The sequence below is a fragment of the Naegleria gruberi genome, assembly GCF_000004985.1.
Source record: "Naegleria gruberi genomic scaffold NAEGRscaffold_60, whole genome shotgun sequence".
Taxonomy (NCBI): Eukaryota; Heterolobosea; class Eutetramitea; order Acrasida; family Naegleriidae; genus Naegleria; species Naegleria gruberi.
In genome coordinates, this window is record NW_003163267.1 from 116,097 (window position 1) to 127,442 (window position 11,346).

At 34.7% G+C, this 11,346-nt stretch overlaps 5 protein-coding genes and 1 non-coding gene across 6 annotated transcripts in view; 5 read left to right on the forward strand and 1 right to left on the reverse strand.

The window, feature by feature from the left end:
* Window positions 1-63: 63 nt before the first annotated feature.
* On the forward strand, window positions 64-136 carry NAEGRDRAFT_t635. The gene has a single exon. It is a non-coding gene; the product is annotated as a tRNA-Met (tRNA).
* A 204-nt stretch (window positions 137-340) lies between these two features.
* NAEGRDRAFT_59404 (uncharacterized protein) lies at window positions 341-1,717 on the forward strand. The gene has a single exon (XM_002671516.1). The coding sequence runs from the start codon at window positions 359-361 to the stop codon at window positions 1,577-1,579; it is 1,221 nt and encodes a 406-aa protein (XP_002671562.1). The 5' UTR covers window positions 341-358; the 3' UTR covers window positions 1,580-1,717.
* NAEGRDRAFT_59405 (uncharacterized protein) lies at window positions 1,706-4,414 on the forward strand (the record flags this gene model as incomplete). Its single annotated transcript, XM_002671517.1, has 1 exon — window positions 1,706-4,414. One exon carries the CDS (start codon window positions 1,706-1,708, stop codon window positions 4,382-4,384), a length of 2,679 nt encoding a protein of 892 aa, XP_002671563.1. The 3' UTR covers window positions 4,385-4,414.
* Window positions 4,415-4,434: 20 nt separating this feature from the next.
* NAEGRDRAFT_73348 (uncharacterized protein) lies at window positions 4,435-5,202 on the reverse strand (the record flags this gene model as incomplete). Its single annotated transcript, XM_002671579.1, has 3 exons — window positions 4,435-4,760; window positions 4,898-5,046; window positions 5,093-5,202. The coding sequence occupies 3 exons, from the start codon at window positions 5,200-5,202 to the stop codon at window positions 4,435-4,437; spliced, it is 585 nt and encodes a 194-aa protein (XP_002671625.1).
* Window positions 5,203-5,496: 294 nt separating this feature from the next.
* Window positions 5,497-7,063, forward strand: NAEGRDRAFT_81474 (uncharacterized protein; the record flags this gene model as incomplete). The annotated part of the gene is made up of 2 exons (XM_002671518.1): window positions 5,497-5,620; window positions 5,688-7,063. The coding sequence occupies 2 exons, from the start codon at window positions 5,497-5,499 to the stop codon at window positions 7,061-7,063; spliced, it is 1,500 nt and encodes a 499-aa protein (XP_002671564.1).
* Window positions 7,064-7,514: 451 nt separating this feature from the next.
* NAEGRDRAFT_73350 (uncharacterized protein) overlaps window positions 7,515-11,346 on the forward strand; it is a gene marked incomplete at both ends in the record, with an annotated part of 4,797 nt that continues 965 nt past the window's right edge. Inside the window, one exon of the mRNA XM_002671519.1 lies at window positions 7,515-11,330. Coding sequence (XP_002671565.1) covers window positions 7,515-11,330 — 3,816 coding nt within the window. The remainder of the gene's footprint in view (window positions 11,331-11,346) is intronic.

Below are 11,346 nucleotides of genomic sequence, written 5' to 3' on the forward strand. Positions count from 1 at the left end.
ATTACTGCCTTTTGATAGATTATTATCTATAAGTACATTTTGTGATACGCATATTAATGTGTAGGGGTCTTGGCGCAGTCGGTAGCGCGTAGGTCTCATAATCCTAAGGTCGTGAGTTCGATCCTCACAGACCCCAACTTTTTGTTGCTAAAACTTGATGGTGAAAGTCTCAGCTATTTTGGAAGGGATATTTTTATTAAACATTTTTAAAATTAAATTAATTAAAAATTACGACATGCTAATCCCAACTCGACAGTCCCATGCCATCTTCTCTTCTCAGTACCAATTAAACTATTAATAATACATTACTAGATTATAAAAATATTATCATCAACACCTTATAACATTTCCTTTTACAATGATCACCTTGTATTTAGATGCGGACTTTCAATCATCAAGTCTAAAGAGCAAACTTTCTCTCCAATACACTGGTAACAACAAGAAACAATTATTAGGACCAGTCAAGAGCGAAATTCATAAATCTGCCACCAGAGGAAAGATGATAACAACATCATCAACACCCTATTTTGCTTTTTCTAATCACTTCCATTCTCCGTATGATATTGTCATTGCTCCAAGGTTGAATTGTATAGTTGTCTCTGATTTTGGCAATGAACGTCTCATGTTCTTCTACTTGATGTCCAAGAATTATAGAAAAAGTGTTCCCGTTGCTTTTATGCCAACTGGTTTGTGTGTGGAGGAGAGAGGCTGTACATCATCTCGTTTATGGAATGTCTCTTCAACAACAACAACAAATACTAGTACTAGCCCTAGAGCTCTAGATAGTAATGATGAGCAATCATCCGATGATGATGATGATGATGATAATGAATTTAATGATGAAGAAAAGAACAGAGAGGATGCTCTTATATTGGCTGGAGGATATTGTCACTTGATGAAGGTGAATTTAAAGGTATTGTGGAAGACCAATAATATCAAGTTGGGAGCTCTTGATAGGGATTATACGTGGTGTGTAGGAATTTTGGATGAAAGTGGGAGGACAGAATTTAAGGAACCATCATCAATTTCCATTTCGTTCGGAAAGACATTTAGGGATAATGTGGTGTTTGTGGCTGATAATTACAATCATGCTATCAAGATTGTTTCAACTGTGGATGGAAGTATCTTACAATCAATTACTCGATATGTGAGTTATTCATTGGGTAAAGAAATTCATGTGAAGAATCCGAACATTGTCAATGTGGAATGTTTCACAAAGTTTGGAGAGGTAATTATAGCAAGTCCAGACAAGAATAACATTCATATTATTAGAGAAATTAGTCCAAATGAATGGATTCTTGTCAAGGAGATTGGAAATAATTCACTCTATTCCCCTTTTGGAATTTGTATAGATCAAGTTAGTCCCTTCAATTACAAATTGATCGTTTCAGATTCATATCATTCATCTCTGAAAATACTAGATCGATTTACTGGTCAGGAAGAACAAACATTTGGCAGTAAGGGAAAATCTCTTGGTCAATTCCATCACCCATACGGATTGTGCTATAATAGAAGACAACAGGAAATATTACTCGTTGATAGAAATAATTCTCGTATTCAGGTTATCAATTATTCTTAATATCAAATGTATTGGTTCCCTTATTACCCTGTTAAAAAAGCAAAAACAATCAAGCAATTAATGGAAAGCAAACTTTTAAGAAGAAAAAAATTTCCAACAAAAACGTGAAATTCCAACAATAAAAAAATGGCACCAAACAAAAACAGCAGCAACAATACACAAAATTCGAAGGCTTGGCATTCGGTGAGGAGAGCCTCCCAATCAACACAACAACCCAGTTTAGCCATAGAGGATAGTGTGGATTTGGGAGCAGTTTGCGAAACTCCAGTTACAGCCAAAACACCCATTCGGGAAGCTTTCGAAAATATTGGAAATTATAGTAAATCATCAACATCACAAAAGAAGGCTTCTTCATCGTCATCACAGAATGCTCGGAAGCAACAACAAGAAGAGGAATCACGAAAAGATGACGGTGATGGAGAGATGGAATTTAATTTCTCTGATTTGGAAGAGGATGAAGATAAATCAGAGAAGAAACAAGAAGAACAATTCGAACGATCGCCAGTGTTCTACTCATCGGAGAGTGATGCACCTCCAACAAAAAACACCAAATCAAAGAAAACCTATCAACCAACACAGGAGCAAGCATCTGAAAAGGAAGAAGATGAAGAAAAACAAGCAAAACAATCATCTAAATCAATAGTCAGTGGTAGTAGTAAACAACGTGCTTCTGACTATTCTCAATATTTCACACCAGATGAGGATGAAAATGAAAAGGAAAAGGAAGGCTATTCTTTGAGGAAAACTCCAACAAGAGTCTATCAGGAAAAGAAGAAGAGGAAAAAGATGATAAAAAAGAAGGAAATTTTGATCAGTTCCGATGAAGAGGAAGATGGTCAAACTTTGAGGAATGATAAAATGTATGATAGTGACGAGATACCTGATGAAGATATTGAAGCAATGGAAGAACAAGAAAGAGCTAGGAAGAGGAAACAACCACAAACTGAGGAAGAAAGAAGAGAACGAGAAAAACAAGAGGAGGAGAGAAAGAAGGCCGAACTGAAATTGAGGAAAAAGAAATTGACAGAACTTTCAAATTCAATGAGAAAGAAAAATCAACACAAATCCATTTATATTGAGGAGGAGGATGAGATTTCAAAGGATTTATTTTCGAGTGGAAAGAGAAAGTCAACATTTGATGATGATGAGCTATTCTCTCAGCCATCATCTAAGGAAGAAAAAGAAGTCTTCTCCTCTCCAAAGAAGAGACTAAAGAAGAAGTCTGGTAGTCCAGTCGGTTCAACAATCACATTCGACAAGGAGGATAGTGATGATGCCAATAGTGAAGAGTTGGAAAATTTAGCAAAGGAAATTAGAGAAAATAATCTACTTTTGTCTGCTAAAAAGAAGAAGAAACCACTCAGTCTAAAAACTCAAAAAAGAAAGTCACACAGTAGCTCAGAAGAGGAAGCTCCACGAAGAAAATCAACAAGTACTAGAAAAGGTAGAGATCAAGACAGTGAAGATGAAGATGATGGTATGGTTACCATGAGTCAATTTATTGTAAGTGATGAGGAAGAGGATGAAGCACCTGAATACAACGTCTATAGAATGGTCGACATGATGGAAAATGATATGGATTCACAAGAGTTCCACTCCATTCTCACAAGTAATACCAGACTCTCCTCAGATTTCAAATCTTCCTTTGCAATCTATATTCATTTTATCACTTCACACTTGCTGGATGAGGATTTTATTCAATCTCTCAAATTTAAAGATAGAACTCACTTTGCTAATGCCTCAAAAATGGTGGAAGGTAAATTGGAAACGGTCAAGGACAGCTTAATTTATAGCTCAGCTTGGAAATCGAGACACAAGAACCTTCTCCAATTCTATCCAATCATTAAGGCTAGAGAAATTTCTCTCAAGGATACTGAAATTGACAATAGCGACAAGTGTTGTCAAGCTTGTGGCAGAAAGAACCATCAAGCTGAATATACACTCATATTCAAACCACCAAGAGCTACCACTAAATATGAATTTTCATCCGGAGCTCACATCAACTGGATAGATTCACCAGAGGAAGATTCGGAGGAGGATAATGATTTTATTCAACTCTCACAAAGAAGAGCAGTAACAGGTAAAAAATGTAAATATACTAAGGAGAAGTCATTCGTTGGATCGACCTGTTACAAACGATCCTTATTGTACCATAGTTTCCAACATTACAAATTCCATTTAATTCAACATATTATCAACAAGATTGACAAGATTGCCACCAATTTTGAAGGAGAAGAAGAAATTACAAGCGACTATATTTTGGACAAGATTGTTTCTAAAAAGAGTTGGATTGAATCACTCTACAAAAAGTATCTCAAATTAATTGAGGAAGCAGAGGCTAGTTATACCAAATCGAAGGATGCTGGAGTTATTGATGTGGTTGATGAATTATTCGATGTCTATGATTCAGAGGAGGAAGTAATCAATTCAGATCCAGAAGAAAAGGACAATGACTTTATTGTTACCAACACACGTGGAGGACTTCGATTGAAACGAACCAAACCAAAATCAGATGATGAGCAAGATCAAGACGATGCTGAGCTCATTGACACCACAGAAGAACAAATACCTCCTCAAAAGGAAAAGCCAAAACAACCAAGAGAATTGAAATTATCATTTGCAGTTTCTCCCATTCCTGTTGAAGACGATGAAGAAGATAAAGAGCTTGACTTTTTGGATAAGGAAGAAGACATTCCAAAACCGCTCTCACCAAAAGAAAATTCAAAAAAGACGGAAGAGAAAATCCCAGATTTGAGTGGATATCTTGACTCGTCAGATGACGACATTCTCAATTATAATTTTTAAAAATACAATTTAATATTAACATGTTTACAATGTATTGATTTGATCATCTCTTAATCCTTCTTCACACCAGGACTAATCCATTGCAAAACACTTGGTTGATTGTAAACCCACTTTCTGAAATCTTCTTTTGAAATCTTTCCCTTATGTTCTCCTTCAGAATCCCTCTCAGCTTGTTCAAAACATTTATCCACAATTGAATCAATTTCACTTTGTTCAATGACTTTGTGTGATGTAGTTTCGTATTCTGGCAAATTTAAACTCTTTCTCACATCCGATAAGAGAGCAAGACTCTTATTGAAAAGACATGATAAAAGATGAGACATTTCATGTCTTTCAATAAATCCATTTCCATCTTCATCATAAACAGAAAAGATGACTATTTCCAATATATTATTTCTAATAACATTTCTGTGTGAAACTTACAATTAAGAATATTTTGAAAATAATTCTGCCAATTCTAACTTTCCGACTATTTCGAATAAATTAACAAGACGAAACTAAGTTTCCACTTACAATGTGTCTTATCTTGAAGTTCTACGATGGATTTTTCAACATTTCCTCGTTCCTTCTTTTCCAACAACATTCTAGGACTAATTTTGATGGCTGCCAAACGATCAATCACATCAAGAGAATCGTATCTTTTAATTTGCAATCGATTAGCACTATTCGAAATTAGACGAAACCATAAAATTAATAAAATTAACATACAGTGACTTGTTGACGGCTTTCAAAGGTGTTTTATGAAGAGTTTGCACTGGCTCTTCGTCATCTCCTGTTGTTTCAATTACTGGATTAGCTTCAATATCTTTCAATGACATTTTTTTAAAGGTTGGACCTTGATTAATGACAGGTAAAAAATATTGAATTTCACATCAAATCTTTGACATTTTAAAAAGGAAGCTTTTCATCAAGTATGATCCTCAAAAAACCCTTCATATTAATACACCATTAACATTGTAAACTATTTAACTCTTTACAAAATTAAATATCAATATAATAACTATACACTTTACAATATTAAATACTTTGCAATGCAAATCCCATTCTGCACTCATTCCTGCATTTTCTTGAACGTGAACTTTGAAATTGCACTTTTGAAACTTTAAAAAAAAATGCTCGAAAATCAAAACCCACACGAAAATACAAATAATAATTCATCATCTACATTAAAGATGATAGGATCAGGATCAGTTCAATCAATTGAGAAGAGTGTATTCATTGATATGGATACATTGTGTTATCCAAAATTGCAACACCTCTCACAAGTGGAGGAAAATATCAAGGGAGGATTATTCTATTGAAGATGGTAAGGAACAGCCATTTGTCTTGTTGGAAAAATTGGATGGAAGTCTCTGTTCACCAATTATTGAGAGAGTTGTTTCAGAAAGTGATGCTTCTAGTTTGAATAGCTCATTGAAAAAGAATAATTTTGCTTCAGTTTCTGCAGAGAAAATTGAAAAGAGAGCATATGATACTTTCAGATTGAGAATGAGAACTAAATTGTCGCATACCAATGCTATTGTAATGGGTATGGAAGAGTTGATTTATGATTTGGGAGACGAAGGAACAAGGAGAAATGCCAAAGGAGAGGATATCAAGTTAATATTGAATGATCATTTGAAGAATGTTCCAACTTTCGAATACAAGACAAGTGAAATGACAAAAGAAGAGGAGGAATATTTGGTTTTCAAAATTGATGAACAAGCTTTGGAAATTGATGCCAATTTCACTCAACTCTCTGAAAAAGTGCAAAACTTTATCAGATTTTGCATTCATTGGATAAATAAGGGTTTCACACCACTCTTTGAATTCTTCAGTAAGGAACACAAGATTGTCATTGATTATGGAGACAAACCATTCCTATCATTGTTGGCTCTTAGACATACAGTGGATGGTTACTTCCTCCCATATTCACAAGTCAAGAAGAGTGCTCAACAATATGGCATTGACTGTGTCAAGGAATGCTCAAATGAACAAGTCATAGAAGCAGCCAAGACAGGAGATATGGATGAAATTTTGAAAGCCATTCGAAATGAAAGAGGCGTCGAAGGATATGTCCTTGTGTTAAATAATGGTTGGATGTTCAAAGTCAAATCCATGTGGTACAATAACATTCACAAAACCAATGGATTTATCAGTAAGGGAGAATTGAAAGAATCTAGAATATGGCAATATTGTTTCGATTCAAAAATTGATGATGTTATAGGATTTGTTAGAAGAGACGAGGATAGAATTCGTCTACAAGAATTCAATGACACTGTCATCAATGCTCTGAATAATTATGTCTCAAAAGTTCAACAATTCAAAGAGATAATTCAACTTGAATTACAGAAAGAATTCCCAAATACACCAATCGAAGAAATTCCAATGAAAGATTACTCAAGAGTTGCCAAACAAGTAATTAAGGATGAACCAAATTATGTTTTCACAGCACTCGTTGTAAATAAGAAGGATCAAACCAGTTTATCATCACTCATTAAGGAATATTGTAGTAGAAATGTTGTCAATCAATTGGGATCTATCAAAAACATGCTAGGTTGTCAAGACATTGAATTTATTTCCAGAAGTGAAATTAATAGAAGAGCAAAATTGCAGAGACAGAAAGAAGGAGCTACACAAGAAGAAGAAGTCAACCAAGAAGAGGACGAAGATTCTGAAGATGCTGCTGAAGATTTATAAATCTTAAGATATTCAGAGAGATAATAAGAGACCTAATGCCTTTCAATACCAATTTTTCTCTAACTCAAAACCAATAATCTAGATCACCATTCTTGGTTTCCCGCCGATTTCTTTCATTTAAAAAATAAAAAAATTCACCAATAATTGCTAATTGAGATGAGGATTGATGGTTGTTGATAACTTCAAGTATCAATCTCGGAATAGTCGAATACTATGGCAATAATGAATCTCTCCATCTCTAAACATTATAATTACATGAACAAATTAAAAGTTTAACGACATCAAGGGAAACAATATTGCCAAATACACAGAGATGATGTTCTGTGATTTGTTGTTTCCAGAAAATTGTTTAATTGGGAATTAATTTCTATACTGACTAGTGTTGATGATTATTACAGTTTATTGTTCTTCGATACTTTACATCAATCGGAGATTAATTAATAGAAAAAAGATGCAAGATAGTTTCGCCTCTTTTAAACACCAATCAGGCCAAAACATGATGAACAGTAGTACAATGGATAGTCAATCTATTGTTGGTCAATCCACTCAATTCTCTTTCGAATTGGAATCAGGAACAGACCAACAACCTGATTTGATATCTTCCTTCAATGAAAAGATAACTGGACATCTTACAGACCTTCAATCAAATTCGAGTTATAATGGTTGGAAATCTATGATATTGTATGGAGCCATCAATTTATATTATTGGTACCTGTTGATAGTGTTACCTTTGGTTCCAACATTTTCTCAGGAAATTTTGAATCCGAATACAACAACCTCTCCATTTGGATATTATGGATCTTGGATATTTAGAGGTATGGCCTTCCCTCTGACTTTGGGATTAGACTTACTACCATACGATGGATTTGTGGGTGTTGGAATAGTTGTGCTTTTGGTTACCTTTTTCCTCACATGTTTACATTTACAAAATCTTACACCTAAACGAAATGCTAAACTTCAAGAGATACTATCAAAGATATTGGGAATTGCTACACACACCTTCCTGTTTATTGGCCCAGCCATGATGTATGCTCTGACAAACTTTACCGATTGTCGATCCACAACTGAGGATGGAGTTTTGTCTTTCATGTTGAGTAGAGATAGTTCAGCTGAATGTGTGGCTGGTACAAATATCATCTTTATGGTCTTGGCATGTATTGCTCTAATATTTCTAGAGATGGTTATGTTTTTCTCTGGTTTCGTATATCCAATCTTTTCGAGCACTGGTACTATTGCCTTCCTTCCACAAGATAACACTCCTGTAGCTTTGGTGTTTGCCTCTGTGGGACTAAGAATAATGACTTCTTTCTCAATTCCATCCAATTATTTGTATGGTAGAGCTGTCTGTCATATTGTCATTGGTATTATTCCTTTAATTGTTATGTTTTATCAAGTTCCTTTTGTACGAATGATTGAGAATGCAATTTATACGGGAATTTTAGGTGCCTCTATTGGATCTGCTGTAGGAGTATTGGTTAGCACGTTTGTGAGCTCGGGAACTGATATTGGCATGTCTTTGGGTATGCTAGGTATGACAGTTGGTTGTTCTCTCCTTTTTGGATTGCTTTGCTCTTTAATCATGTTCTTTTACTTGGTTGTGACTGTCAAGAGAGTGAGAAATTTCCTTAAATCCATTGATGAAGATATTCAAATTATCACTCCTCTCATTGAGAACACTCTAGGGTTAAGAAATATGGAAATATTCTTCAGATTATCCCTCAGAAAACGATTTAGTCCTGATTTTAATGAAGATGATGAGAACCTGGAAGATTTTCCTCGCTGCCTTATCTACGCAAAGAGAGAAGCAATGAATAAGAGCTTTATAAATACAGGAATGCTATTTCTCTGCGCGACTGCAATCAGCAAGGTGAGGGACATTCAATCTCTTTCTCTCACACTCTTCAAAAAGGCATTGAAATCTTCAAAGAATCCTTTCACGAACTACTTAATTACCACTCACATGAAAATTATAGAATTAGGTGTCACTGATGCTATTTCCCTCAAATCATCTCTTTCAGTCTTGGAGAAAAAGAGAGTCGAGCTCAAGGCCATTCACAAAATGTTTTTCAAAGAATTTACTAATGAAATACCAAACAAGGACAAGATTGAAAACTTTGTAACAATGGCCAATGATATTGTCCAATATTGTGATCAAACCTTTTCTGTTTTACTTTCAAGAGGTAGGGATAAAACAATACTCAGATATTATGCCAACTATATTGAAACTGTCAAGATGGATAAAGATGCTGCCTCTGCTCTTATTGACGAAGCTAATTTATTGGAAGAAGAAGATGTAAGAGGAGTTATAAGAAAGGGAAGACACAAGACGAATAGAGTTCTTCCTACCGATAAAAAAATGACTTTTATTGAGGAAATGTCCCAAACCGGAGAAGAAGATTTTCTTGGACTTGATACTAGACAAGCAACAGAAAAAAAGCAGGCCATTTATAGAAATGCTCTTGCTGTACCATACAAATCTAATTGGAGATACTTAATGTTGGTTATATTGTCTGTATTGGCTGTGGGTACGCTTTCGGCAACTTTAGGATTGGGTCTGTTCAATAGTATTAGAGCAACAGAGACAAATCTAGTTATTCAAAGTTGTTTGCCAATGCTTGTGCCTGAGGGATTATTGAGATATGTCAGAATGAGACAAATCATGCTCGAACTATTTACAAATCAAAGAATTTCATTACCAGCTGTTGGCAGTGTTAATAGAGCCAATGTTGACAACTATCTTTCCTATTTTGAAAATAAGATTGCCACAAAGAGAGATAACCTTTTATCATTGGCTGAAAACTCTAGGTCTCACAGGTTCACAGATAGCATGTACAAGGATTATACACAAAGAAAGGAAGTTTATATTCCTGTTCCTTCTAAAAACGGATCTCTAACCTACTTGGAAAACTATATGAAAAATGTGTCAATGAGTGAAATTACGCTCGAGTTTGCAAAGCATGCCAATTATTTTAGTGAATTTTCGGTTGAAGCTTTCAATACCACAAGTTCTAGCTTTACTTTTATGTTTGTCTTCTTTAACAGAGTTCAAGCAGCACAAGGTTTCAGATCATTTTGTCAATCATTCCAACAAAGTGAAACAACTTACATTGATGAGAATGATAAGGCCTTATGGACCTACATTCTAGTTTCAGGTTCTATTTCTTGTATTTATATTTTATTGTATAGCATTATATCAAGATTGGAAATGGAAAGATTGTCAAGAATCATTAAGCTATATAAGAAGATTCCAAAAGATACAATTGGTGTAATCTATCACAATTTAGATAAGACCTGTCCAGATCATAACTCTAAATCTGGCAGAACCTTCTTGTCTAAACCAAAGAATTTAGCAATCATGTTACCAGTAGTTTTGTTGATTTTATATAGTGCTACTGCAGCTCTAATTTACTTTGAAAGTTCAATGAATATTGCAAATTCAAAAGATGCCATTACCTCTGTTGATAACTTGGCTGTACTTACAAGATTTACAGTCAAGTTGAGCACTAAGTTGGGAGAAATGTTTGCTTTCTTTAGTGTACCTCATGGAAGACCTGTTAACGCTGCTGTTACTTTTGATCAGGTTGAGCTGTACAGAAATGAAGTTAGAGATTTTGCCACCATTGTTCAAGATTCATACGATTCATTCATTGAAACCTATACTAGAGGCAGTAGTGGTGGAGTGGTTGGTAAATATCCAGCTATTGATGAACTAGTTGGTGGACCTGCAAATTGTACTGGTGATAGAAACTGTTCATTACAAGCAATGTTATCGAGCTACGTCTCACAAGTTACTACCATGGCTGAGGAATATTTCAATCCACTCTTTTCTGCCCAAGTAGAACCAACATTTTACAAATATTTGTCACTCTATAATATGAATGAGGAAATTTATGATAGAGTAATGAAGATTCTAGATTTACTCGAAAAGCACACCTCAGAGTCCTCTAAAGTTATCTCAATTGTAACATTTGCTGTATTTTTCCTCTTTCTATTTTTGGTTTCCTTCTTGCTGTACAGATCTGCTCAAGTGTACGATGATGAAATTACCACAATTCGTTCCCTGTTGAGCTACTTACCACTTGATTATTTGGAATCTAATGAACAAATTAAGAATTTTATATTCTTCAATGGTTTCAAATCAGAAAAGGTTGCTAAAAAAGAAGAAGATGAAAATTCAATGAACAACTTACTTGATTCTATGGTAGATGGTGCATTCTTATCCAATGAGAGAGGTGAAGTTGTGCTTTTCAATAAGGCTGCTCAAAAGGTATGTCAAATATTTT

Excerpts from the sequence above, each read along its gene's own strand:
- NAEGRDRAFT_59404 (XM_002671516.1), top strand. The coding sequence starts at position 359 with ATGATCACCTTGTATTTAGATGCGGACTTTCAATCATCAAGTCTAAAG.